The sequence below is a fragment of the Macaca mulatta genome, chromosome 5 (assembly GCF_049350105.2).
Source record: "Macaca mulatta isolate MMU2019108-1 chromosome 5, T2T-MMU8v2.0, whole genome shotgun sequence".
NCBI lineage: Eukaryota > Metazoa > Chordata > Mammalia > Primates > Cercopithecidae > Macaca > Macaca mulatta.
In genome coordinates, this window is record NC_133410.1 from 108,163,218 (window position 1) to 108,191,138 (window position 27,921).

General features: G+C 36.8%; 1 protein-coding gene across 1 annotated transcript; it reads right to left on the minus strand.

The window, feature by feature from the left end:
• Positions 1-3,014: 3,014 nt before the first annotated feature.
• On the minus strand, positions 3,015-23,293 carry EIF4E (eukaryotic translation initiation factor 4E; the record flags this gene model as incomplete). Its single annotated transcript, NM_001266219.2, is given in 6 exon segments — positions 3,015-3,290; positions 6,739-6,878; positions 8,895-9,008; positions 9,701-9,764; positions 13,025-13,120; positions 23,186-23,293. Coding segments are annotated over 6 exon segments (637 nt in total), but the record flags the coding sequence as incomplete, so codon positions are not given.
• Between the last annotated feature and the right edge of the window lie 4,628 nt (positions 23,294-27,921).

Here is a 27,921-nt window from a genome sequence, read left to right on the forward strand (position 1 = left end):
CTACATCTCAAAAGATTATTCTGCAGGTTAATGTGCATGTAAAGTGACTAAACTACTGTCTGGCACATAAATTATTACTATGTAAGTGTTATAATTATTTAATTGCATAGTATGTATTAAATCCTTCTGTAGAATTGGGATAATAAACATTAAATTCATTAAATGAAACATCACATTCCTACAATAAACTGCTATTTGCCCGTTAAAGCTTATTTCAATTCTCTATTATGAAAATACATCTATTTGGGCCGGGTGCGGTGGCTCACGCCTGTAATCCCAGCACTTCGGGAGGCCAAAGCGGGCGAATCACCAGGTCAGGAGATCAAGACCTGGCTAACACAGTGAAACCCTGTCTCTACTAAAAATACAAAAAAATTTGGCCAGGCGTGGTGCGGGCGCCTGTAGTCCCAGCCACTCGGGAGGCTGAGGCAGGAGAATGGTGTGAACCCAGGAGGAGATTGCAGTAAGCTGAGATAGCGCCACTGCACTCCTGCCTGGGTGAGAGAGCAAGACTCGGTCCAAAAAAAAAAAAGAAAAGAAAAGAAAAGAAAAGAAAAGAAAAGAAAAGAAAAATTATCTATTTAATCTATTTATAATATCCTGTTACACAGAGAGAAAAGAGTAAGTTGGAAAATAACATATAGCCTAATTTTATATGTAGAGAAGGTGCTAATAAAGTTATAAAAGTTGCAAATCACTGTACTATTTAAGTGGCAACTGCCAAAAGTGATTCAGAGTAATTTATTATCCTTTCTTGTCCCTAGGAAAAAGGTTTAAAATCATGATTCTAAAATGCTAATAACAATAATCAAATGCTACAAATCAGTTATTTCAAAAATTTAGAACTGTATACATTTAATGTGTTATTCCTCCTTTGCACCTAAAAGCTGATGTTTCTTAAAATTGGACTTCATTTTAGAATTAAGAAAATAGATCATTAACTTATAATAGATACACCACTTCGGTCCCACCCATTGCCAACATACCACTAACAGCATCACTTTTAAGCAAACTCTTGAAGTACTCAAAACTATACATATTAATGTAGACAGTAAGTCAGCTTAACCAATTCCCCAAGTTTAACTAGCAGATATTACATACAGTATGCTGAGATTATAATAATAATAAACACAGAAGATTCAGTATTTCTAGAATACTGAACAAGAGGTGTTTGTGGCATTGAGAGTACTGTGACAACCTGTGGTACCCTTTAAACTGCTTTAAAATTTTACAATGAAATCAGTGCTATTAATTTCATGTTTATTTCATACAGGGTTTTTGTCAAGTTTATCAGTTTTAAAATGATTAAGTCATAATCACCATTAAAAGACAAAATTTTCCTCTCAAACTAATAATTTCCATTCTGCTACCTACAGTTTGGCTTATCCTTTGGTCTGATAGCCATACTTCATTTCACAGGACTATACAAGTATGTACTATGTACAAAACATTTTCAAGTTTGCTTTCAAATGATACCTACAAAGAGTAGATCAAGTTTTCAAGTTTACAGAATACCATACTACAACAATTTACCACTATAAATATGTCTTAATACCTGTTTATTCCATTCTATTTAGATTGCAACACTAACAAAATTCTTAATGCATTATGTTCCCACCACCTGTACTTTCCCTACACTATCATTTTGACACTTACATAAAAACAACTCAATTCAGCAACCAAGTTTTACAACCACTGTTGCTACCAATCAAATGGTGATGCATCAGATCCCAATTCTCATGAGTATTAACATATTAAGAGAGTACATTATTTACCTAAGACTGAAGGACTGTGCCTTACTTTATAAAAAACAAAGATAGCCACATCAATTTAATTCCATATATATACTACCTATTCAATTTATTAAAAATTGTAATAAACATAATAATCAAACTAGTGCTCCAAACTTATGCTGTTCACATGGAAGACACCACAAAAGAAGACATAATATAGAGACTGCCTTGCAATAAGAAGTACAAATTCCTTCTATAAAGATGGAGAAATAAAAGGACAAATCTAGTTGTCTAAAAGACAATTCACTGTACACATTTTATTTACAGTTTTGTACACTGTCTTAATATGAATGGGACTGCTTTTCTACTTGAGCCATTTTTAACCAAAGCAAAATAACCTAAGTAATACAAAGTGTTAAAATACAGCATAAAGATACAAAAACAGACATACTAATTCTAGTTAGGAATGTAATTATGATGTTACATTTTTTATAATCCACAATTATGTTTAGGAAATCACACAAACATAGATCACTGATTTGAATGAAATGCATAAATTTGTAGCAAAGCTTTGTAGTTACAAAAACCAAAAAAAATTACCAAAGAATGCACAAAATTAATGTTTATTCCACCTTTGTGTCATATTCCTGAATCCTTCACCAATGTTACATGAGGAAAAAAACAAAAGCAAAACAAATGAAAAACTGAAATCAGAATCACTAATATTATCAAGTAGGGAAACAAATAAATTAAAATCTAGCAGCCATCAGCAAGAGTACAGCAAAGACAATGCTGTAAAAAGAAACAAAGAAAATTGCTAGAAAACTGTATGCATCATAATCTTTCAAACCAGCAAAATATGCTCCTGCATACAATGGAACAACAGAATTTTCTTTCCTGTAAAGTACAGTAATGCCAAGTTGTCTTTTGACTATTGTGGATAGGTAGTACAGCAAAGACAATGCTGTAAAAACAAAGAAAATTGCTAGAAAACTGTATGCATCATAATCTTTCAAACCAGCAAATATGCTCCTGCATACAATGGAACAACAGAATTTTCTTTCCTGTAAAGTATAGTAATGCCAAGTTGTTTTTTGACTATTGTGGATAGGTAAAATCTGTATGTAATTAATGGTAATTCTACTGAAGTATTACAGAGTGGGCCAGGAACACATTTATGGATTCTGGGGATGTGTACTGTAATTCTTTGATTGGGATAGTGGAAACTTTAGCCAAAAAAAAAAAAAAAAAAAAAAAAAAAAAAAAGTGAACACAGAAGTACAAGACAAAGGCGAATGAGACTTCTCTTATATCTTAGTAACATTTAGATGGAAATCAAATTTAAATGCAGTCCACTCTGCTTTTTGAAGAGGCTTTGGTTCAGCTCCCAAATCTCGATTGCTTGACGCAGTCTCCTATGAGAATACTCAGAAGGTGTCTTCTTAAACAACAAACCTATTTTTAGTGGTGGAGCCGCTCTTAGTAGCTGTGTCTGCGTGGGACTGATAACCAATCACTATCTTTGGAGGAAGTCCTAACCTTTCCTTGTATACCCTCCTAGAAGAAAAAAAAGAAGAAAAAAGTAGCCATTAGTTTTTACTCATAAGAAGTAAATAAATTCAAAATTTTAGGGTTACTAGTCTTTGTATTAAAAAATATAGATGAGAGTACAATAGGAAATTATACACCCTTTTCCTTTTAGCATAATTTACTTTTCATTTTTGCGATATTCTTGGATAATTACTTTTAAAATATTGAGAGCCAGTCGGGTTTATTATTACTAAATTACAGGAGCATTACTATATTATTATACTGTTATTTATTATGATACTATAATTATTACTAAATCAATAGTGAACAAAGCAAGGACAGTCCCTGAGCTCACTGTATTTATAGTCTAGTAAACACAAAATCACAAATACATATGACGGACCTGTATTACATGCATACTTAAAACAGAAATCTGTATAACAAACATGTTTATTTTCATTCTTTGATCTAAAATGCTACATTTCACGTCTGAACCCTAGCAAATATTGTATATTACTACACAAATTATATTTACCATACCTGTTATAAGATTGCACAAACAAAAACTAAACACTTTGAGGGAGATTAAAATGAAACACTTCAAGGGAGAAAGTAATTTCTGCTTTACATACTAACTTTACAACCTAATTTTCAAATAAGACATGACTCTACAGCAAGAATAAAATGGCACTTGTCATGAGTGCCAAAGAGTAAATACAAGGGCTGTAATAACAAGGAGATTCTAATCTCATCTACAAAATTAGAGAAGTCTTCCCCTTTAAATATCACAAGGTCAAAAGGATAATGTTAAGATAATGAGCACATCTGAAAGCTGAGAAATAAAAATCAGGCTGTGTGACTATGGCTTGTAAGTAAAGTGAATATGAGATAAAGCTGACAAGGTTTCAAAGAAAGATCACAGAAAACTTCATAAGTCACCTTAAAAATCTGAATCTTTAAGAAAAAATAGTAAATATTGAAAAATAAGCAAAATCAAATAAAAATAAAGGAATAAACATATTAATGGAGTTAAATCCTCCAACACGATACTAGGATAGTTTTTTTTAATACCTTCCAGGAGATTTACTACCTTCCCCCTAAAATAAGGCATTAAAAAGTAATTTTATGGTAACTAAAGTGATAATTATCAAATTTGCATTATAATACAATGCATTCCTTTCAATTATACTTAATTATTAAAAATACCAAAAGCCATGACCATTGAGTCATGCAAATTGGAACGGTTAAAAAAAGAAAATCTTTGTTTGAAAATCTGAAGTCTTAATATAGACTCAAAAACATTTAATAGTGACAAAAATAAAAAACTTCCATAGGAAAAAAATTCTTAATTAATCTAACTCTTGTTTTTTTTTTTTAAAAAAAGTAAGTCCTCCAAAATTAGGTTTTGATGCTGGCAGAAACATTAAAATAAGATGACAAATCAACTCCTTTCTCTTATGGAACCCCATATAGCATGAAATGTAGAAAATCCCTATACCTTTTGACCCAGAAATAAATTATGTTCACAGAGAAATTTACATGGCTGAGAGCAGTGGATCACACCTGAAATCCCAGCACTTTGGAAGGCTGAGGCAGGTGGATCACTTGAGCACAGGAGTTTGACACCAGTCTGGCCAACATGGCGAAACCCTGTCTCCACAAAAACTACTGTAGTGGCTCAGGCTTCTGGTCCCAGCTATTCAGGAGGCTGAGGCAAGAGAATCACTTGAACCCAAGAGGTGGAGGTTGCAGTGAGCCGAGATCACAATACTGCACCCTGGCCTGGGCAACGGAGTGTGACTCTGTCTCAAAAATTAATTTTAAAAAGAAAAATTAATAATATTTGAAAAATCACAAAGGGACAAACCAAACATTTTGTGACCACTGACTGACCAGCACTTAATTTTAACATATTTTTTTTTTTTTTTTTTTTTTTGGTGAGACGGTGTCTCACTCTGTCTCCCAGGCTGGAATGCAGTGGCCCAATCTTGGCTCACTGCAAGCTCCGCCTCCCAGGTTCACGCCATTCTCCTGCCTCAGCCTCCCGAGTAGCTGGGACTACAGGCACCCGCCACCATGCCCAGCTAATGTTTTTTTTTTGTATTTTCAGTAGAGACGGGGTTTCACCGTATTAGCCAGGATGGTCTCGATCTCCCGATCTCGTGATCTGCCTGCCTTGGCCTCCCAAAGTGCTGGGATTACAGGTATGAGCCACCGCGCCCAGCGTCAAATATTACTAATATAATTGAGGTAAAAAGAAATCCTAGTTAGAAATGCCAGCTGGTTTAGCATGGTGGCTCATGCCTGTAATCTCAGCACTTTGAAAGGCTGAGGTGGTTTGATCAAGTCCAGGAGTTCACAACCAGTCTCGGCAACATGGCAAAACCTCTTCTCTACAAAAAATACAAGAGAATAGCCAGGTGTGGTTGTACACACCTGAGTTCCAGCTAATTGGGTGGCTGAGGTGGGAGGATCACCTGAGCCCAGGAGGTTGAGGCTGCAGTGAGCCGTGACTGCACCACTGCACTCTTGCCTAAATAACACAGTGAGACCCTGCTTCAAAAAAAAAAAAAAAAAACAAAAAAAAGCCATTTTTGCAAAGAATAAAATTTACAAAAAAAGGTTTAATAAAACCCTACATGTGGGTTTTAAACATCGAACAAAAGCCAAAGTATGTTAAATTTTAATGAAAATTATATGTAGTAAACACACATGCTTTAAATACACATACACTATTTGCCAATAATCACTGAATTATTTATTATGAGCATACATTAGCTCTTTTCAAAGTAGTACTTTTTTTCAAACAGCACTTTCAAAGTAGGAAATAATACATTCTCATTTGTGAATGAATAAAAAATGCTACATGCCAAAGCAGAGTGTTCTAGTGGTTATATACTTCACTGCTAAGAAAAAGCAATTTTACAGAAATAAAAAACATGAACAAGGTCAGGCGCAATGGCCCATGCCTGTAATGCCAGCACTTTGGGAGGCCGAGGTGGATGGATCACTTGAGGCCAAGAGTTAAAAGACCAGCCTGGCCAACATGGCAAAACCTGGTCTCTACTAAAAATACAAAAATTACCTGAGCATGGTGGCACACGCCTGTATTCTCAGCTACTTGGGAGGCTGAGACATAAGAATCACTTGAACCCGGGAGTCAGCGGTTGCAGTGAGCCTAGATCATGCCACTGTACTACACCCTGGACAACAGAGTGAGACTGTGTCTCTAAATATATAAATAGCTGTGAAAAAACCCTCCAAAACATCTATATCGATATCTATATAGATATAGATTAGATATATATGAACAAGACGTTGTGCACCAATTGAGCCGTTCAAAATTATAAAAGTGTTCCGAAAACAATACAAGGAAAACAGGATCTACAAAGTATTTCTAAAGCTACAAATAAAGTAACTTCTGGTTTTAGCCATCCTAATATTGTAAAATAAGTATGCAAAGAGCAAAACTTACCCTATATGTGTAACAGCTTCTCTGTTTTCACATTCAGTAGTCCATATTGCTATCTTATCACCTTTAGCTCTAACATTAACAACAGCGCCACATACATCATCACTGTAGTCATCAAAAGATTCTCCAATAAGGCACAGCAGCTTAAAAGAAAATCCCAAATTACGTTTAATAGATTATAAACAAGCTTATTACACTGCAAATTTCTCTTCTATATTCGCGTAGATAACTAAAGACAATTTTTAAATCTAATTAATTTTTTAAATGTGTAAATTTTATTTGCATATATAGATCTATCCTGACTCTTAAATACCCATTCATTTATTTACTATCAAATCATTAACAGTTGTCTTCACCTTTTTCAGCAAATTTGGCAGTTAATATCGTGGCAGACATAAAAGCTGATTTTATTAATATTCATTTGCTCTGCTGCTGCTTATATTTACGAGCAAACAAAGAATAACAAAAATAGCTATTCATGGTTAATTTCTTCTTGTTCTTATTTTTTCTGAATATTTGTTAATGGTTTGGTTTTTTGTTGTTGTTTTTTGAGACAGCGTCTTGCTCTGTTACCCTGGCTGGAGTGCAATGGGACCATCACAGCTCACTGCAGCCTCAACCTCCTGGGCTCAAATGATCCTCCCACCTCAGCCTCTTGAGTAGCTGGGCATACACACAGGGACATGTCACCATACCCAGTAAATTTTTGTATTTTTTGTAGAGACAGGGTTTTGCCACGTTGCCCAAGTTGGTCTTGAACTCCTGAGTTTAAGTGAAATGCCTGCCTTGGCCTCCTGAAGTGTTGAGATTTCAGGTGTGAGCCCAGCCCTAACGGGTTTCTTAATTGTGGTAAAACACAAATAACATAAAATTTACCATTTTAACCACTTTTAAGTGTACAGTTCAGTGGCGTTAATACATTCAACATTGTTGTACAACCATCACTACTACCATCCATCTCCAGAACATTTTTTTTAACTGAAAAATGGAAATATCCTGACTTTTTAATGTGAAATTCCAAAATGATATTTGCTGATGATCTTCACCCTCAAAAACAGAATTTTCTTCTTAAAAAGTCATTCATTCATTAGCTGTGTGTGCTGGCATGCACCTGTAGTCACAGCTACTTGAGAGGCTAAGGCAGGATGATTGCTTGAACCCAGGAGGCTACAGTGAGCTATGATGGCCCCACTACGCTCTAGCCTGGGCAACAGAGCAAGACCCTGTCTCTAAAAAAACAATAGTCACTTATTCAAATATTTAAAGTGATTAACTCAACAAGTGCTAACTATAAACCAGGCACGGTTTCAAGTGCTAGGGACACAAAAGAGACTACAAACCCCGCTCCTATAAGCTTGGGGTTTGGAACCTCTGTTGACAGAAAATGCCTATTATCTCATATTTAATTTGTCTTGTAAAGCCAAAAGTTCCAGTTAATATCACAACATGTAGGTTGAATGGTAGTACACAACAATTTTATTGTTTGCTTCACTGATCTAAAAAGTTTAGTGGGACAGGCACAGTGACTCACACCTGTAATTCCAGCACTCTGGGAGGCTGAATGGGAGGATCACTTGAGGCCAGGAGTTTGAGACCAACCTAGGCAACACGGCAAGATCCCACCTCTAGGAAAAAATTTAGAAAATTAGCTAGCCATTGTGGCATGCACCTGTAGTTCCAGCTACTTAAGAGGCTGAAGTGGGAGCATCACTTGAACCCAGAGGGTGAGGCTGAAGTGAGTCATATAAATAAATATCCGCACTCCAGCCTGGGCAACAGAGCAAGACCCTTACTCTAAAAACATAAATATTTAAAAGTTTAGTATACATATAGCAATGCTGTAAGAGGGTTGCAAAAACTTCAATCATATAAAATGTAAGGTTCTGTAATTTCGAAGTTAATGAAATGACCACAGTGAGCTTATTGTGGTGAGAGTCACACTGCCAATCACTTAAAATATCTGACTTATAATGTGGTAGGATGTTTCACTGTACTATAAACAGGAGTCACATGACAGAATGAAAACAATTACTGACCCTGATTTTCTAGTGTTGGGCATCCTTCTCTTAAATTAAGTAACAAATGTAAAACATAACATATCTTAAGTTTCAGTATTCCCAAACTACCTCTAAAACTGCTTTATACTTTTAAAACCTTACTGTCTCTAGCCAAAAGCGATCAAGGTCACTTCGTCTCTGCTGTTTGTTCAATGTAATTAGCCATCGTCCTCCCCGTTTGTTTTTCTCATCTTCCCACATAGGCTCAATACCATCCTACAGGGTTAGAAGACAACAGTATTACACAATATTGTTACCTTGACTTTGAGAGATAATCATTAAAAACAGTAAGCAACAACACTGTCAACTTCTTACTTTATTGCCCATAAAACTGCCATTGATGCAGTTTTTAAAAAGTGCATAAGACTTAAAGCCAGAAGCATGACATTGCAGAATTAGAGTCCTGACTTTGTCACTTATTAGCTATCAAATCTTGAGTTTCACTTAATTTGAAGGTTCTTAAACTTTCTGAGTAGCAAACATGTTTTAGAAGCTCTGTACATTTCTATACCTAGAAAATACATGCAAAAACTATGCAGTTTCAGTTAATGAATGTCCCGTCCCCCTACCACCTGACAAAGCCCAATAATAAGTATTCCAAAGACCCATGGCTCCTAAGGTTAAGAATGCTTGATAAACTTAGTCTGCTCAAATATATAAAGGAGTAGACTGGAAAATCAAAGCTCTCATCAAAATCAATCTCAGTATGTGCCCACAGAATAACTCTCTCTCAATTTTTATAAACAAATAGAGTAAGATATATTGATACTAAAGCATACTACAGCCAATTAAATTATCAGCCTGTTCTTCACACTATCAAGTACTCCTAAGTTTATGGCAAGATTTCTTAATGAATACCAAATGGCCCAGTCCTATAATAAATATATAAAATCACCAATTAAGCATACCTTAAAAAGTGAGTAGTCACAGCCAGGCATTAAATTACTAGACAACTGGATATGGTTGTACAGACTAGGTAAAAGAAAGTAACAATTAAAAACACAGAACATGTAATATAGAGTTCAGGTGCTTACATATATATACATTTAGAACATATGATGAAAATAAACAGATAAAAGTTCATGTTTACTTGTTTCTAAGGAGTCAATTTCTAAAATGGACAAAACAGATCTTAAAAGCAGTTAAATAATCAACTTTAGATGAAAGGTATAATTTTCAAAAAATTTCTAGTGACTGCTCTGACAAAAATATATTTTATATGTTAGTTAACTCAGTGCATACATATGTATATATATAAGAAACTGAGAAGAGAGGTATAAGGTGGCTTTAAGTAGATGAAGTAATTTCTGAAGTTAATCAACAGTTTTTTCACAAACATAAAAAAAATAATAACAGAAAAGATGAACTTCCTGACCATCAGGATTGCATGACTGAAACAGTTGATTATTATCCTAGAGGGTATCCAAGAGTAAAATAGATCAATGGTTCCCAAACACCACAAATTGTCACTGGTTAGTCAACATAATAATCATTTTAAAAATGATTTTAGAAAAATAAATAAATAAATAAATATAGTTCCAAGCCCTACCTCTTGGGATTATAATCACCTAAATATGAGATAGAACCCTGCAGTCTGTATTTCTAAACTATTTCCCAAATATCAAAATAGCAGAATAACATTTGCAGTGACTTAGTTGCTTGCCTGAAGGCAGGAGGCTTAGACCATTTGATCTCCTGTAGTCTTTTACAGCAAAATTGATTAAAAAATTGGCAACTCTTAAGAATCTTTTGCCTGTCTCCAATATTAGATGGCAGAAATAATGAACTTAGCTGTGTCTACAGACCATGGATAATTCTATTATCCTTAGTCTGGTTCTCCTGGTGCTATATTAACCCCATCTAGGAATATTTCAGGAAAAGATTTAAGGGCCGGGCGCAGTGGCTCACACCTGTAATCCCAGCACTTTGGGAGGCTGGGGCAGGCGGATCACGGGGTCAGGAGTTCCAGACCAGCCTGACCAACATGATGAAACCCCATCTCTACCAAAAATACAAAAATTAACCGGGCGTGATGGCATGCGCCTGTAATCCCAGCTACTCGGGAGGCTGAGGCAGAAAAATCGCTTGAACCTGGGAGGTGGAGGTTGCAGTGAGCCGAGATTGCCCCATTGCACTCCAGCCTGGTGACAGAGCTAGACTCCATCTCAAAAAAAAAAAAAAAAAGATTTAAGACAGAAGTTGGCATTCTCTAAATGAAATTCCATAGTATAACACACAAATAATAGTTTAGGTGAGACAACCTAAGATCACATAAGGTTTGTGAGTCACTACACCTCATTGTAACTCCCAACTACATCATCTATGACAGCCTCCCCTAGGCAACAAAAAAAGCCTGCATACTAAGTGACTATAAAATTAGCACTACTAATTTCATAAAATAAATGGATATAGTGGGAACGAACTTCAATAAAATATTTTTCTTTTTGCCGCCTCCTTTCTCTTTCGTGGTGCTCAAAGGTCTCTCAAGTCCATAATGAGAATTTATAATGGCACACCTAAACAGAATCCTAAGACTATGCAGTCTGGATAAATACAGAGGGACTCAATGGTTATTTGTAATAAATTTGCTAGAAAAGCCAGAAATTAGGAAGTGGCCCACACATTTACAGAACATTGAAAAATCCTTCATATCTCTAAATTATGGTATAAAAATCTACTATGCAATGACACTGACTACACATAACTGAAGCGTGGAGGCACTGTTCTAATTGGTACAATTACGTAAACTGGTAAAAGCCAAACAAACTAGATAAATGCAAATCTGACTGGGGAACGTGGCTCAAGGCTTCCTTTTCCTCTGTAGGAGAATGATGAGCTTTTTTTGGTGCAGAAGAGTTATTTAAGAGTTCTGAATAAACACAATTAGAGAAGAAAAACTACTTGATGTTTTGATGATGGGCAAAGAATAACCCTAGTTTAACTAGACAACTAGACACTTATAAATTATTAGGCCTTAAATGTAGTTACTATTAAGTGTAATGCTTTTAATAAAAAATAAATACTCTCAAAGTTTACTCTCAAATGAATGTTCTCAAATACTCTCAAAGTTTATAGTTTTAACTGTATGCTTTGCTTTTTTCAGCAACACAAATGAATACAAAATACCTATTAGAAGTCAAGCACTGGAAATACAGACAAAAATGTTTCTGCTGTTGAAGATGTATGTATATATGTATAAATTTTATACCACAATCTATTCCTTTGTATGAGCAGAATATCTTGAGGGAGTTACATTAAAACATAAGAGTAGCATCACTAATTCGGCATGTATATGATCCTAAAAAAAGATGTACAAGTTAGAATATTTAAATAACTGCTAGGTAATTTAAAGCACTTATTAAAAAGTTTTGCCTTTCAGGGTCTCACATAGTACCTCCCTACTCATTCTCCAAGTAAATTTGACACACTGGATTAACTTTGTTTTTAAGAGAATCAATAATCAAAACTTCTTGAAACAGACTTTAAAATTTTTAATTTTATTTATTTTATAGAGAAACAGGGACTCATGTTGACCAGGCTGGTCTTGAACTCCTGGCCGCAAGTGATCTTCCTGCCTCAGCATCACAAAGTATTAGTATTACAGGCATGAGTCACTGAGCCCAGCCTTAAATTTTGTTTTGAGGTCATGCAAAAGTTGATGATCCCAATTCTTAACTTTCTGCTTATACAGAAACAAAATTTCAAAAATATTTCAACTATTCTTCTTGAGGTTGATCAAAGTATAATGAAATGAATAAAGTATCATGATAGATACTGGCATTCCCTTGACAAACTCTGAATTCTGAACACTGCAACCTTTGATATCGTAAAATCTCTGGTACAGGAAATTCCAGATGTTGCACTGAAAACAGTTTGCAGAAATGAGAACCCAACAATGCACTGGAATACCCAGTTATGAGGCAAATTTACCTTGGCAACCAAGAGAGGAACAAGTTGCAACTAGTTGTCAAAAGTTCTAAGGGCAACAAAGGATTCTTGAGCTAAGGATATCTCAGGACAAGAAACAGAATAATCAGGGCTAAGGGATGACAAGATTGAAGCTTTGTAAAACTAACAAAACATAATCACCAGTTCAAACTTTTGTGAGGAGATAAAAAAATAGACGAACATTCATTAACTGTTTACCTCACACTTCATTTTGTGAATTCGACTTAAAAATAAACTACACAACTAATAAAAAAACCAACATACTAAAACAAATGGTTACTTACGCCCAAAAGTCTTCAACAGTATCAAACTTAGAGATCAGCCGCAGGTTTGCTTGCCAAGTTTTGCTTTTATCATTTTTAAAAAACCAGAGTGCCCATCTAAAAATAAAAAGTCAGTGTCAAAAAATGGTAGCTGCATCCCCATGTTAAAAGCAACATTATTCACAACAGTCAGAAGGTAGAAGCAACCCAACTGTTCATCAACAGATGAATGAAAAATGTATATATATACACCATGGAATACTAAAAAGCCCTGATGAAGGAAATTCTAACACTTGATAAAACACGAGGGGAAGCTAAGGACATTAAGTGAATAAGCCAGCCTCTCTCCAGAAAAAAAGATAAATACTATATGATTCCACTTTTATGAGGGATAAGAAGTCAAATTCACAGAAACAAAAAGAATGGTGATTGCCACTAACCAAGGAGAAGGGAGTTTAGGGTTACAGAGTTTACAGATTTTTGGAAGATGAACAAGAGTTCTGGAGATTAGTTGTACAATAATTGGTTGCAGAAAGTACTTAACATTAATTGAACTGTACACTTACAAATAGTTAACACAGTAAATTTTATGTTTACCACAAAAATTTAGGAAAAAAAAAGTAAAATGCTGGTTGTTATTACAGTGGCAAATAATGAGAGTTCTCCATTTCTTTCATTTAAAAAATATGTATTTTATGTCTACTACATAACAGATTCTCTGCTATACCTAGGGACCCAAGACACACTGAAACTCATCACTCAATGGAATTCATAGAGATGAGGCAGAGAGACAACTACAGTGTGCTAAGTGCTATGACAGAGATAAGCAAGCACAATTATTTAAGAAAAACACGGCAGAGCTGGGCGTGGGTGGCTCACACCTGTAATCCCAGCACTTTGGGAGGCTGAGGTGGGTGAATCACCTAAGGTTGGGAGTTCAAGACCAGCCTGACCAACATGGAGAAACCCTGTCTCGACGAAAAATACAAAACTAGCCAGGCATGGTGGTACATGCCTGTAACCTCAGCTACCTGGGAGGCTCAGGCAGGAGGCTGTGGTGAGCTGAGATCGCGCCACTGCACTCCAGCCTGGGAAACAAGAGTGAAACTCCATTTCAAAAAAAAAAAACACACAGCAGAAACACTTAAACTATAAAAGAAGGCAAGGGGCCAGGCACGGTGGCTCAAACAGGTAATCCCAACACTTTGGGAGGCTGAGGTGGGCGGATCACGTGAGGTCAGAAGTTCGAGACCAGCCTAGCCAACATGGTGAAACCTGGTCTCCACTAAAAATACAAAAAAAATTTAGCCAGGCATTGTGGTATATGCCTGTAATTCCAGCTACTCATGAAGCTGAGGCACAAGAATCACTTGAATTCAAGAAGCAGAGATTGCCATGAGTCGAGGTTGTGCCCCACAGCACTCCAGCCAGGGCAACAGAGGGAAACTGTCTCCAAAAAAAAAAAAAAAAAAAAAAAAGAAGGCAAGAAACAGGATGGCTGATATTTCTCAGAGGAACAAATTAGCCAAGAAGAAACGAGAGTGCCAGGAGTGGGGAAACTATTAAATGTGACTCTATATTTAATCAAACACCTAACTGGGAAAATAGTAAAGATTGAGTAATGCTGCATAGATATGTACTGAAACAATGTATACTAGTTTTAATATATCTGTAGATACTTCTCTTAAAATAGTTTTATTCCTACATAATATATAATAGCTTATATATACCTAACATTATATATAGAGGCATACCTTGGATATATTGTGAGTTCAGTTCTAGATCATCATAATAAAGTGAGTATCACAATAAAGGAACTATCTTTATGGAGAGTCACACAAATTTTTTGGTTTCCCAGTGCATATAAAAGTTATGTTAACACTATAGTCTACATTATGTCTGAAATAGCATTATGTCTAAAAAACAAAAAGTACATACCTTAATTAAAAATTCTATTGCTAAAAATGCTAATGATCATCTGAGCCTACAGAGAGTGGTAATCTTCTTGCTGATGGAGGGTCTTCCCTTGTTGATTGCTGCTGACTGATCAGAGTAGTGATTGCTGAAGATTGGGGTGGCTGTGGCAATTTCTTAAGACAACAATGAAGTTTGTCACACTGATTGACTTCATTTCACAAAAGATTTCTCTGTAGCATGCAATGTTGTTTGTAAGCATTTTACACAGTAGAATTTCTTTCAAAATTGGAGTCAATCCTCCCAAACCCCGCAGTTGCTTTATCAATTCGGTTTACGTAATATTCTAAATCCTTTGTTGTCATTTCAACAATGTTCACAGCATCTTCACCAGGAATAGATTCCATCTCAAAAAACCTTTTTTTCTGCTCACCCATAAGAAGCAACTCCTTATCCATTCAAGTTTTCTCATGAGACTGCAGCAATTCAGTAACATCTTCAGGCTCCATTTCTTACTGTACATCTCTCGCTCTCTGCACCACATCCACAGTGACTTCTTCGAACCCTTCAAAGTCATCAATAGAGGCTGGAATAAGTCTTGTTCATGCTGATGTTCTGACCTTCCATGAATCATGAATGTTCTTAATGACATTCAGAATGCTGAATCCTTTTGGAAGTTTTTCAATTTACTTTGTTCAAATCCATCAAAGTCATCACTATCTACAGCATTTATAGCCTTATGAAATATAGTTCTTATTAATAAATAATAAGGCTTGAAAGTCAAAATTCCTCTTTGCTGCTCCACAGGCTGCAGAAAGTACGCTGTGTTAAGAGGCATGAAAACAATTCATCTCCGTCAGAGCTCTTGGGTGACTAGGTGCATCATCAATGAGCAGTGATATTTTGAAAGGAAACTTTTTTCTGGGCAGTAGGTTTCAACAGTAGGCTTAAAGTATTCAGTAAACCATGCTATAAATCGATGCACTGTCATCCAGGCTTTGCTGCTCCATTTCCAGAGCATGGGCAGAATGGATTTAGCATCATTCTTAAGGATTCTTAGGATTTTGGGAATAGCAAATGAGCACTGGCTTCAACTTAAAAGTCATCAGCTGCAAGATCCCCTAACAAGAATCAGCCTGTCCTTTGTAGTTTGAAGCTAGGCACTGACTTCTCTCTAGCTAGCAAAGTCCTAGATGGCATCTTCTTCCAGTAGAAGGTTGTTTTGTTTACACTGAAAATCTGTTTTTAGTGTAAACTTCCTTCATCAATTACCTTAGCTAGATCTGGATAATTTGCTGCAATCTCTACATCAGCCCTCGCTGCTTCACCTTGTACTTTTATGGGGGTGACTTCTTTCCTTAAATCTTATACTGACCTCTGTTAGCTTTCAACTTTTATTCTGCAGCATCCCCACCTCTCTCAGCCTTCATAATGTTGAACAGAGTTAGGGCCTTGCTATGGATTAAGGGAATGTTGTAGCTGGTTGTATTTACTACCCAGACCACTTGAACTTTCTCCGCATCAGCAATGAGGCTGTTTTGTTTTCTTATCATTCATATGTTTGCTGGAGCAGAACTTTTGATTTCCTTCAAGAATTTTTCCTTTGCTTTTACAACCTGGCTAACTTATTTGGTGCATGAGGCCTAGCTTTTGGCCTGTGTTGGCTTTTGACATGTCTTCCTCGTAAGCGTAATCATTTCTAGCTTTTGATTTAAAGTGAGAGACATGCAACTCTTCCTTTCACTGTAACATGTAGGGGCCATTGTAGGGCTATTAATTGGCTTAATTTCAATATTGTTGTGTCTCAGGGAATAGGTAGACCCAAGGACAAGGAGATGGGAATGGCCAGTCAGTGGAGCATTCAGAACACATACAACATTTATCAATTAAGTTGGCCGTCTTATATGGCCAATATTCATGGCACCCCAAAACAGTTACAATAGCAATATCAAAGATCACCGATCACAGATTATAACAGATACAATAAAGTTTGAAATACCGTGAGAATTACCAAAATGTGACAGAGACACCAAGTGAGCACATACCATTGGAAACATGACATTAACAGAACTGCTTGACACAGGATTTCCACAAACCCTCAATTTATAGAAAAGGCATGATTTGTGAAGCACAGTAAAATGAGGTATGCCTGTATAATATTTTCTCTAATGCCTTGAAGATAAACTCATGGAACATTAAAGTTACACTTTATCCCAAGATGACTGCCAAGATCATTCTCCTTTAGAAGAATTAAACTGAATATTCTGATTACAATACCAAAGGAAAGTCAAAGGGAAATTTCATTTTCTCATCAACACAAATGTTGTCTGAAGAGCCTTCCAAATTGAATATATATTTCATAATCCCATAATTAATACTCGGTAACCTCACCTAGACAGAAAAATGAGATGCATTTCAACATGTACTTGATAATTTGTCAGCAACTGCCACCCCATTATCAATAAAAAAGAAAAAGAAAATGCAAGAAAACCCCCAACGAGGTCAAGTACTACACTCTGGATTTTTAAAAATAAATTCCAAAACAAAAAAACTCTGCACTCAGCCATTTAAACACATAAAGATCTACGAGGCCAGGCGAGGTGGCTCACACCTGCAATAACAGCACTCTAGAAGGCTGAGGCAGGAAGAACACTTGAGCCCAGGAGCTCAAGACCAGCCTGGGCAACATAATGAGAGATCGCCTCTACCAGACATTTAAAAAATTAGCCAGGCATAGGCCAGGTGCGGCAGCTCACGCCTGTAATCCCAGCACTTTGGGAGGCCAAGGTGGGTGGATCATGAGGTCAAGAGATGGAGACCATCTTGGCCAACATGGTGAAACCCCATCTCTACTACAAATATAAAAATTAGCTGGGCGTGGTGGCACGCACCTGTAGTCCCAGCTACCCGGGAGGCTGAGGCAGGAGAATCGCTTGAATCTGGGAGACGGAGGTTGCAGTGAGCCGAGATCGTACCACTGCACTCCAGCCTGGTGACAGAGAAAGGCTCCGTCTCAAAAAAACAAAAATTAGCTAGGCATGATGGCAAGTGTCTATAGTCCCAGCTACCCAGGAGGCCAAGGCGGGAGGATTGCTTGAGCCCAAGAGTTTGAGGTTGCAGTGAGCTATGATCATGCCACTGGACTTCAACGTGAGTGACAGAGCAAGACCCTGTCAAGGAAGGGGAAGGGGAGAGGACTGCTTGAGGTGAGGAGTTTGAGAACAGCCTGAGCAACATAGCAAGACCCCGCATCTCTCCAAAAAAGAAAAAAAAAAAAAAAATCTGAGCCAGGCATGGTGGTGCACACTTATGGACCTAGCTACTTAGAAGGCTGATGCAGGAAGGTCATTTGAGCCCAGAAATGGGTCATTTGAGGCTACAGTGAGCTATTATCATGCCACTGCTCCCCAGTCTGGGCAACAGAAAGGGACCATGTCTCTTCAAAGAAAAAAAGAAAAAAAAAAAAGTCCAGGCATGTTGGCTCATGCCTATAATCCCAGCATTCTGTGAGGCCAAGGTGGATGAATTGTTTGAGTCTAGGAGTTCAAGGCCAGCTGGGAAATAGCAAAACTCCAACTCTACAAAATATACTAAAATGGGTGGTGATGCATTCCTGGGGTGGAAAGATGGCTTGAGCACAGAAGGTCAAGGCTGCAGTGAGCTGAGATTACACCACCCCAGCCTGGGTGACAGAGTGAGACCCTGTCTCCAAAAACAAACAAATGACATTTTTAGTTTTGGAAAATGTGAAAACATCCTAAGTGCTTATCAACAACGAATTATTTAAATCAGCACTTCTCAAAATGTGGTTTGCAGACAGGCAGGAGGCCCTAAGATCCATTTTCATAATAATGCTAAGAAGTCACTTTGCTTTTCAGTATTCACATTTGCACTAATGGTGCAAAAGCAACAGTAGTTAAATCTGCTGGTGCTTTAGCAAGAACCAAGACAGTGACACAAAACTATACGAGTAGTCACTGTACATTTATTACTACCAACTCTCACAGTACTAATAATGTGAGTTTCATATAAGAATGCCTTTGGGCTGGGCACGGTGGCTCAACACCTACAATCCTAGCACTTTGGAAGGCTGAGGTGGGCGGATCACCTGAGGTCAGGAGTTCAAGACCAGCCTCGCCACCAGGGTGAAACCCTGTCTCTACTAAAAATACAAAAATTAGATGGGCATGGTGGCAGGTGCCAAAGATGCTTAATGAGTTTAGAGGTAATGTTAATGAATTATTATTGTTTGATACTATATAAGAAAATGTGTCAACATTTGGAAGATCTGCGTAACTCACTGAAAAATTATTTTCCAAATAAGCAATGTATGATGTTAAAAATCTTACACAGGTAAGAGATCCATTCCAGATGTGAGACAGACCAATGGATTTTAATGTAACAAAGTAGAAACAAATTCTTGGATATGGTTTCAGATTCCACGTTTCAACTAATCTCTAAGAAACCCAGTATCTCTTGAGCATGTGTCCTAGGAAAAAAGGGGAGGGGGAAGACACCTAGTAGTGTATCAAAGGATAATATCAACAATTATTTTTAAAGGCTTTTAAAAACTATTCTCCCTTTTCCAACCAAATACCTGTGTGAGGCTGTACTGTCTTCTTATACTTCCAATGAAACACCTTAACTCCACAGACTGAAGGCAGAAACAGCTATGAAAATCCAGTTGACTTCTAAGATGGCAAAAATGTGGCTGGGCGCGGTGGCTCACGCCTGTAATCCCGGCACTTTGGGAGGCCGAGGCAGGTGGATCACAAGGTCAGGAGTTCAAGATCAGCCTGGCCAACATGGTGAAACCCCATCTCTACTAAAAACTATAAAAATTAGCCGGGCGTGGTAGCACGCGCCTGTGGTTCTGGCTACTCGGGAGGTTGAGGCAGAAGAATCACTTGAACCCGGGAGGTGGAGGTGGCAGTGAGCCGCAATGGTGTCACTGCACTCCAGCCTGGGCAACAGGGCAAGACTCTGTCTCAAAAAACCAAAACCAAAACCAAAACAAAACAAAAAAAAGATGGCAAAAATGCCATTCTTTCTATTATATATTTTTTAGTTCAAATAATTATTTTCATTATAAAATGTCATTTATGTTAACATGGGATAAATTTTCTAAACGAATAATTTTACATTTCTCAAGTTTTTCAGGTAAAATTATATATTCATTTTTAAATGTGAAAAAACACCTTAGCATTATTTACTGTAAAAATGTAGTAAATAACAATAGATAAAAACCTCACATAAAGTTCTGTAGAGTCCTCAATAATTTAAGAGTGTAAAGGGATTGTGAGACCAAATATTTGAGTACTGCTGATTTAAATAAAATATCGTACATCCATGCAAGTGACTACTATGCAACTATTAAAAAGTTAAAAAAAAAAAAAAAAAAAAGCTTAATTGTGTGGTAGTTTTCCTAAAATTGATATGAAACCCAGAAGCCACTGAGGAAAAGCAGTATTTGCCTACATGAAAACTAAAGACCTCTAAAAAAAAAAACCCCTGTAATTCCACAGTCAATGTTAGAAGACAAATGATTTGGACAGTTTCCGACTTAATACTCCTCCAACTTCCCTGCCTTGGGTGAGTTAGCACGGTAATACAAAATGCTTGGAAATAAACTTGGAAAAGATATTCCATAACTTGTTAGCTTGAAAGTAGGGGAAAAAGAGATAATCCAAATTAAAAAAAAAAAAATAGAAGAACTGAATAATCTGTCCTTAGATAAAAACCACAAATCATCAATATGAAAATATTTTGAAACTTAAATTTTAAAATGCAAAATTGAAAATACTGAAATTGTTTTCCCAAATCAGACTGGGACTGACCTGATTGGCAACAACTTAAAAGACTAATCACACAAGTTGGCAAGGACGTAGAAACCAGGAACTCTCAAACTATTAAGTCTAAGTCAATAAAGCAGAATAATGCAACAGTATCTGCGCAAAAGTTGTTAAAGGGTAATCTTTGTTCTAGGAGATCTAAAATTTTACCCTATAAATATATTCACACAAGTGCACAAGTATATAAGTATGTAAATTACAGCACTGTGTGTAAAAAGAAAAATCTATACAGCCATTAATGTAAGCCTAATAAAATACATGGCTGTATATGAATATAATAAAAGACGGCAGTTTAAAACTATGAGGTATAATCTGCACATACAAACAGAAAAGTCAACCGTATAGACATTTGTATTAAAAAGTATACATATGTGCATTTAATACTTCTGGAATACAAATCAAATTTAACATTGACTGCTCTGGGGAGTAAAGAAAAGTAAAACGCAAGAAGTGAATAATAAGAAAACTGCCAACATTGGAGCCATAAAACATAGTACTTTTCCAAATGATACTTGCTATTTTACACAAAAAGTAGAATTTATAGAGAAACTGAAGTCCCCAGGGATTTCATTTTAAGCTTTAAACTTTTTTTTGTTTGTTTTCCAAACTGATGAGGACACTTAAGAATCCCTTCTTAGACTCCATTCAAGCTGTGAGGGATATACGCCTTGTTTTACTTCTCCCCACAATAAGAGTGACACCAAGAACTGGGTTCACAGACAGCTAGAAGATATACAGAGTTTGTTTTATATCACTGAAAAAAAGTGAAAAAAAAAAAATGTGGCTTTTGGTGCTACTATTAGGTTAAACTATATAAAACTGCCACTAATGAATTGTTCAACCTAATACATGTGGTACATTGCTTTCTTGAGGAAGGATTTTATCCTTTATAGACTGTTTGACCTTTGATATCCCACTAGCTGACAATCTCCATTGTCTAAAAAACTGATTTGTTCCTCATTAGAGGAAATACTGAACCAAAGGGTCTCCTATGAGAAAACTGCATACAGCATATTTGAACTATTTATTTCACTAGGTCTTCCATGACGAATAAAGGAAACATTTTTAAAAAATTAAGATCATAAAAAAAATTTTAATAAATGAAACTAAATTATAAATAGATTTATGGACTCTTTTAAGTAGAGAGTGAATGGTCTGCCCTAAAAAAAGTAAATAAAAAAAAAAAGACAAGGAAATGAATTGAAAGAACCTTAGAAGTTAAGTCCAATTTACTTTCCTCTACATTGTTACAATGTTTCTAAACTGCCATTTTCTTCCCACCATCAGCATTCAGTGAACTCAAGTTAATTCTCACATACCCCAGAAAATAAATAAAAACAAATCTACTGGAAAGGAGTGGGAAGAGTTGGGAAAAGCCATATAATAAACTAATACTCAATTGCCTGCTACACTGTTAACTATGAAAACTTAACTAATTTTAATCTGTACCCTTTTCCTCTCGTCTCTCAGTTACAAACCAACCAATCTTCAAACTCCACATTCCCTGGCTCTCCTTTCTCATTCTCAGTCCAGCTTCAAGTCACCTGTTCTTCCTCTATACATCTGTATATCTCCTATTCACTCTTCAAACTGCCCTAATCTTTTTTTCCATGTTTTATGGAACTACACTAAAACACTTTGTCCTAAGTCAGTAGGGACTTTTACAAAAGTGTTCAAATCAATGGATATTTTGACACCTTGCTTCATTTGACCTTTTTAGCATGTGCTATGAACTTACACCCTATCTTAGAACAAACCACCTTCTTGGTTTCCATGACCACCACTGTCTTTTTTGTGTGTGTGAGATGGAGCGCGATCTTGGTTCACTGCAACCTGCACCTCCTGGGTTCAAGCAATTATCTCACCTCAGCCTCCCAAGCAGCTGGGATTACAGGCGCCTGCCACCACGCCCAGCTAATTTTTGTATTTTTAGTAGAGACGGGGTTTCACCATGTTGGCCAGGTTGGTCTCAAACTCCTGACCTCAGGTGATCCGCCCGCCTCCACCTCCTAAAGTGCTGGGTTTATAGGTGAGAACCACCATGCTGGGCAACCACCACTGTCTTTGTATGTCCATCCTTCATAGGTATTCTTCTTCAACAAAAGCCCTCTATGTGATGCTAGTATCCCAGGTCTTTGTCACGAGTCAAGTGCACTTCTCCTTAAGGGAACTCATTTACTAATGTGGCTTCCATTATGACCAATACTTTTCAAACTAATCTCTCACATAGTTCCTTTTGAACTCAAGACTCACACATGAAACTGTCTGCTGGTCATGGATCATCCAAATGAAAACAGAACCCTCAACCTTAGCATATCTAAAACTAGTCTCATAATCTAACTTTGCCTTCAAACTTGCCCTATTCACCATTTACCTTGTGGCCTAACTCAGAAAACCTAAGTGTCAGAAAGCTTACCTGTTCTGTAGAGGATGTTTAATATAGTGTTCTGGGTTAGCAACCTCCTGATTAGATTCCGTTTTCTCCTCTTCCGTAGTCGGGGGATTAGGAGTAGGGGTGGTTTCCTAGTGGAAAATAATATAAAACATTAAATTTCTTAAGACATCTATGACAGCAATATTCTAACTAAACCTGAACTGACATGCTGATAATTTTTTTTTTTTTTTTTTTGAGACAAGAGTCTCTCTGTTGCCCAGGCTGGAGTGCAATCGTGCGATCTTGGCTCACTGCAACCTCCTCTTCCCAGGTTCAAGCAGTTCTCCTGCCTCAGCCTCCTGAGTAACTGGGATTACAGCTGTGTGCCACCATGCCTGGCTAATTTTTCTATTTTTAGTAGAGACGGGGTTTCACCATGTTCGTCAGGCTGGTCTTGAACTCCTGACCTCGTGATCCGCCCACCCTGGCCTCCCAAAGTGCTGGGATTACAGGCATGAGCCACCACGCCCGGCACTGATATTTTTTAAGAAGGAATTAAAGCAGATTGCTTCATAAAACAGACCACCCAGACCAACCTCTAAAGAACCATTCTCTATTCTCATATCTCTTCATTAAGAGCAAAAAGAAAGGGATTTCTCAAATCTGAAAATGTAATGATATTTATAGTTACCCTTCCACTTGCACTTTTTTTTTAAATAGCAGGAAGACAGTCACAGACTATGCAACAAAGTTGGGAAAATCTGCTATTTTTCTTAACATACCATCATATTGAGATACTGCATATGGTATTGAAGGGGGTATCAGGAAGGATAGAGGATTAAAACTAAAGTTTCAAGAGTATAACAACTATATCACTGGGCACAGTGGTGCATCCCTATAATCCCAGCTACTCGGGAGATTAACAGGAGGATTGCTTGAGACCAGGAGTTTGAGACCAGCCTGGGCAACACGGCAAGACCCTGTCTCAAAAACAAACAAACAAAACAAAACTATATTATGATGACAAAAAAGCTTTGTAAAGTGATCAAGTCAATGATATGCAGGTCTTACCTTCATGGCATACTGTTTACCCCATGGTAACCTAAAAGTTTGGCAGCTTAATATTTTCAGTGGGCCCTAACAAGATGGACATTGGCTTGAACTTAAATCTTCTCTTAGGCTAGGCATAATTAACACTGTCATCTAAAAATATCAGAAAGAAAACAAGGCTGGGGACAGTAATTTAAAATAGGTGTTCACCACATTCTTCCATGTACCTCTTCATACTATCATAAATTGTCAACAAAAGAAAAAAGCCAAAGAAAGGCACTAGGACAAAGACTGATACCAAAAAAAGGGCAATGCAACAAGTGTTTAGAAATCAGACTGAAGCAGCAAACAATAGAGATCTATGTTAACATAATAAGATATGTAACTCGAATATTTATTATCTAAAAGACCTCAGAGAGCAGAAAGGTGGTAAATATTTATTTGAAAGAATATGGGTTTTCCTATATTTTATGTTTCTTAGAGATGGGGTCTCACTCTGTTATCCAGACTGGAGTGCAGTGGGTAATCATAGTTCACTGCAGCCTCAATTTCCCTGGCTCAAGCAATCTTCTTGCCTCAGTCTCAAGGGTAACTGGGACTACAGATAGGCACCACCTTGCCTCAGTCTCAAGGGTAACTGGGACTACAGATAGGCACCACGATACCTGGCTAATTCTTTTTTATTTTTAGTATAGACAAAGTCTTACCATGTTGGCCAGGCTGGTCTCAAACTCTTGAGCTCAAGCGATCCTCCCACCTCAGCCTCCTAACGGATATGTTTTTTCTTATCAACATATGACATGTATAAGAATTTCTATTAGCCTATAAAGTCACCCAGAACAGAGACCCTGTCTTGATCTCACTCAGTAATCACAGTACTTAACCCAATAGGAACTTATTGACTTCATTACTTAACTGAATAAATTTAAATGTTTACATAGAATGGTTAAGGCCTGAAAATTGACATACAGTAATTAATGCCTTAAAACCAAACATTTTTATCAACATTTACTTACCAGTAAATTTAAGTGTTCAAACAGATGATAATTACTGAATGCCATTTCCTATCCCACTAGCTTAAAATTAATGATGGGTTTCCAGGCAGACAGTGGGAGTCTCAATGAAAACAATGAGAGACTGGCAGGCAGGTAGGCTTTAGGGGACAGGGTACCAGAGAAAAACTGCTGTAGATGAGAAGTGGGCTCCTCAATATATGTAAAAATCCCTCACAGGTTTTTGGCTAACTTCTAAACTGGCACTTTCAGAGTGTAACTCTGGTTGGCCTAACAGAGAACAAGAACAGCTGAGCCAAAACTAGAGACTGCACAGTATTTGTGAAACATAAGTAGAATGGGTACAGGGACTTATGTCTGACTCCAGCACTTTGAGAGGCCAAGGCAAGAGGACTGCTTGAGTCCAGGAGTTTGAAAACAGCTTCAGCAATACAGTGAGACCCAGTGAAGAAAGGGGAAGAAAGAAAAAGAAACAACCCTCTCTCTCTCAGATCCAAAAAGGAATACCAAAGAAAAGTCTTCAGCCTGCAGAAAAAAGATCCCAGATGGAGATGCAAAAAGAATGACAAGCACTTGAAAAGGTAAATATCTTATATAAACAACCATTAACAGTTTAAAGGAGCAATGATTATAATATGTTTTGGGGTTTCACATAATGATGGTCCTACCACAAGGTTAGGCATACAGGGGTTTTCAATGTTGAATATGCCAGTAAAAGATATTCTTCCTCTCAAAGTTAAATAGCACTGTAAATTCTCTTATATTTATTCACAAGCTCAAAATCCTCACTATAAACCATTCACAACACTTATTTAAACCTTTCACCTCAGCAGCACATAAACAGTGAGTTACAATATGACTAATTACAAGTTTAAGGTGTCCAAAATAATGTAGTACTTTCCCTTCTTTTATGTTATTCCATTCTTTTCATTATTGGGAAAATGATGAAAGACTAAGATGGCATCAAATCTTTGGACATATAGGAATTAAAAGCAAGTTATCACTCAGGAAAAACATATCCAGTTTCTAGAATTTTAAAAGTGTTATTTTGAATTAAAATAAAAGTCGCACTGTAAGTAACTGATACTAGTCTTCATATTAAGAACACATAATTGGCCAGGCACGGTGGCTCAGTGCTGTAAACCCAGCACTTTGGGAGGCCGAGGCAGGTGGATCACCTAAGGTCAGGAGTTCAAGACCAGCCTGGCCAACATGGTGAAACCCTATCTCTACTAAAAATGCAAAAATTAGCTGGGCGCAGTGGCATGTGCCTGTAATTCCAGCTACTCGGGAGGCTGAAGCAAGAGAATTGCTTGAACCCAGGAGGCAGAAATTGCAGTGATCAGAGATCGTGCCACTGCACTCCTGCCTGGGCAACAAGAGCAAAACTCCGTTTCAAAACAAAACAAAAAAGGACACATAATTTTGTACTTTTCCAACAACTTAAAAAAGGAGCTACACATTTTGAAATGTGCGTGTATGTATGAATCAGTAAGTATACTAATTTAAAATCTTTAGTCTTCACTTTTAATTATATAAACATATTAGATTTTCAAACAAATGATGTGAAATACCATAAAAATTTTTATTGGGCATAGACAGTCTTCTTTTCGTATGATCTATATGGGAACTAAAAAACAGTTCAAGAAACAAGTTCTATTTTAAGATATATAACCTTATTTTTAAGGTTGCTTCCTATAGACATTAAATAGTTTTAAGTTTGCATTCAGTTTAAAAACAAAACTCTACTGCAAAATCCTACCATATTCCTCTCTCTACTCTCTTAGGCTGGTGTTTTCTCAATGAGCAAATTTCACTGGAAATTACATTCTAAATGACCAATCTCAGGTTCTACTGAGGAATTAAAAGGAAAAAAATTAAATGACTAACATTTCTAGGTTTATAAACTATCTGGACAAAAAAGTAAAGACTAATTTAGCAGATTATGGCTAATCTCAAAGTAATCAAACACATTTTTAACCTAAAATAGGCAATCTTCCCTTGAAAAAGCATTGTGTAACACATTTTAGGTGGGCAGAATAGGGAGTAAGAGCGAGGCCATGGGATGGTGCTGTGTTCATCCAGGTAGTAACCAATGTGGCTGAAAGAGAGGGTTCGTGAAACCAGAGCTAGAATGGTAGGTTGGAGTGAGATTGTTAAAGGCCTCAGAGGTCAGGCTAAAAGTGAAGCTTTCATCTTGGGGGCAATGAAAGCCATTAACTAGAAGGTCAAAGAGATTAAATACAAATGGCAAGTAAGGGAACAGAAAAAGATAACCAATTTGACAGCAAAGTATTAAACCTGGTTTAAGATTTGCTCAGTTTATCAGCTTCAAATAAAAATGTTCAGTATTGTAATTTAGCAAACCCAGGGCTGAATAAACTGTCATAGCAACAAGAGAAAGTTGAAAGTGAAGAAAAAAAGCAAGCAAGGGCAAGAAAAGTCTAACAATTGGCTGCAAAGAATGTCAGGTAGCTTTTTACTACATTCTGCAAAAACTAGCACAGGTATAATACTAATCTTATGGGACAATCCTAATATTATAGAGGTAAATATTTCCCAGATCTAGCATCATTCTGTGATGTTTTCAATAAATCTGACTAAACTTTAGATTCTCCTCATCATGTTCAAGTCTACATTGCTTAAATTTCAAAACCATGATGCGCTTTTCCACGGTTTGGAACATTCAAGATTTCTCAGCAATTCTCAACCCAA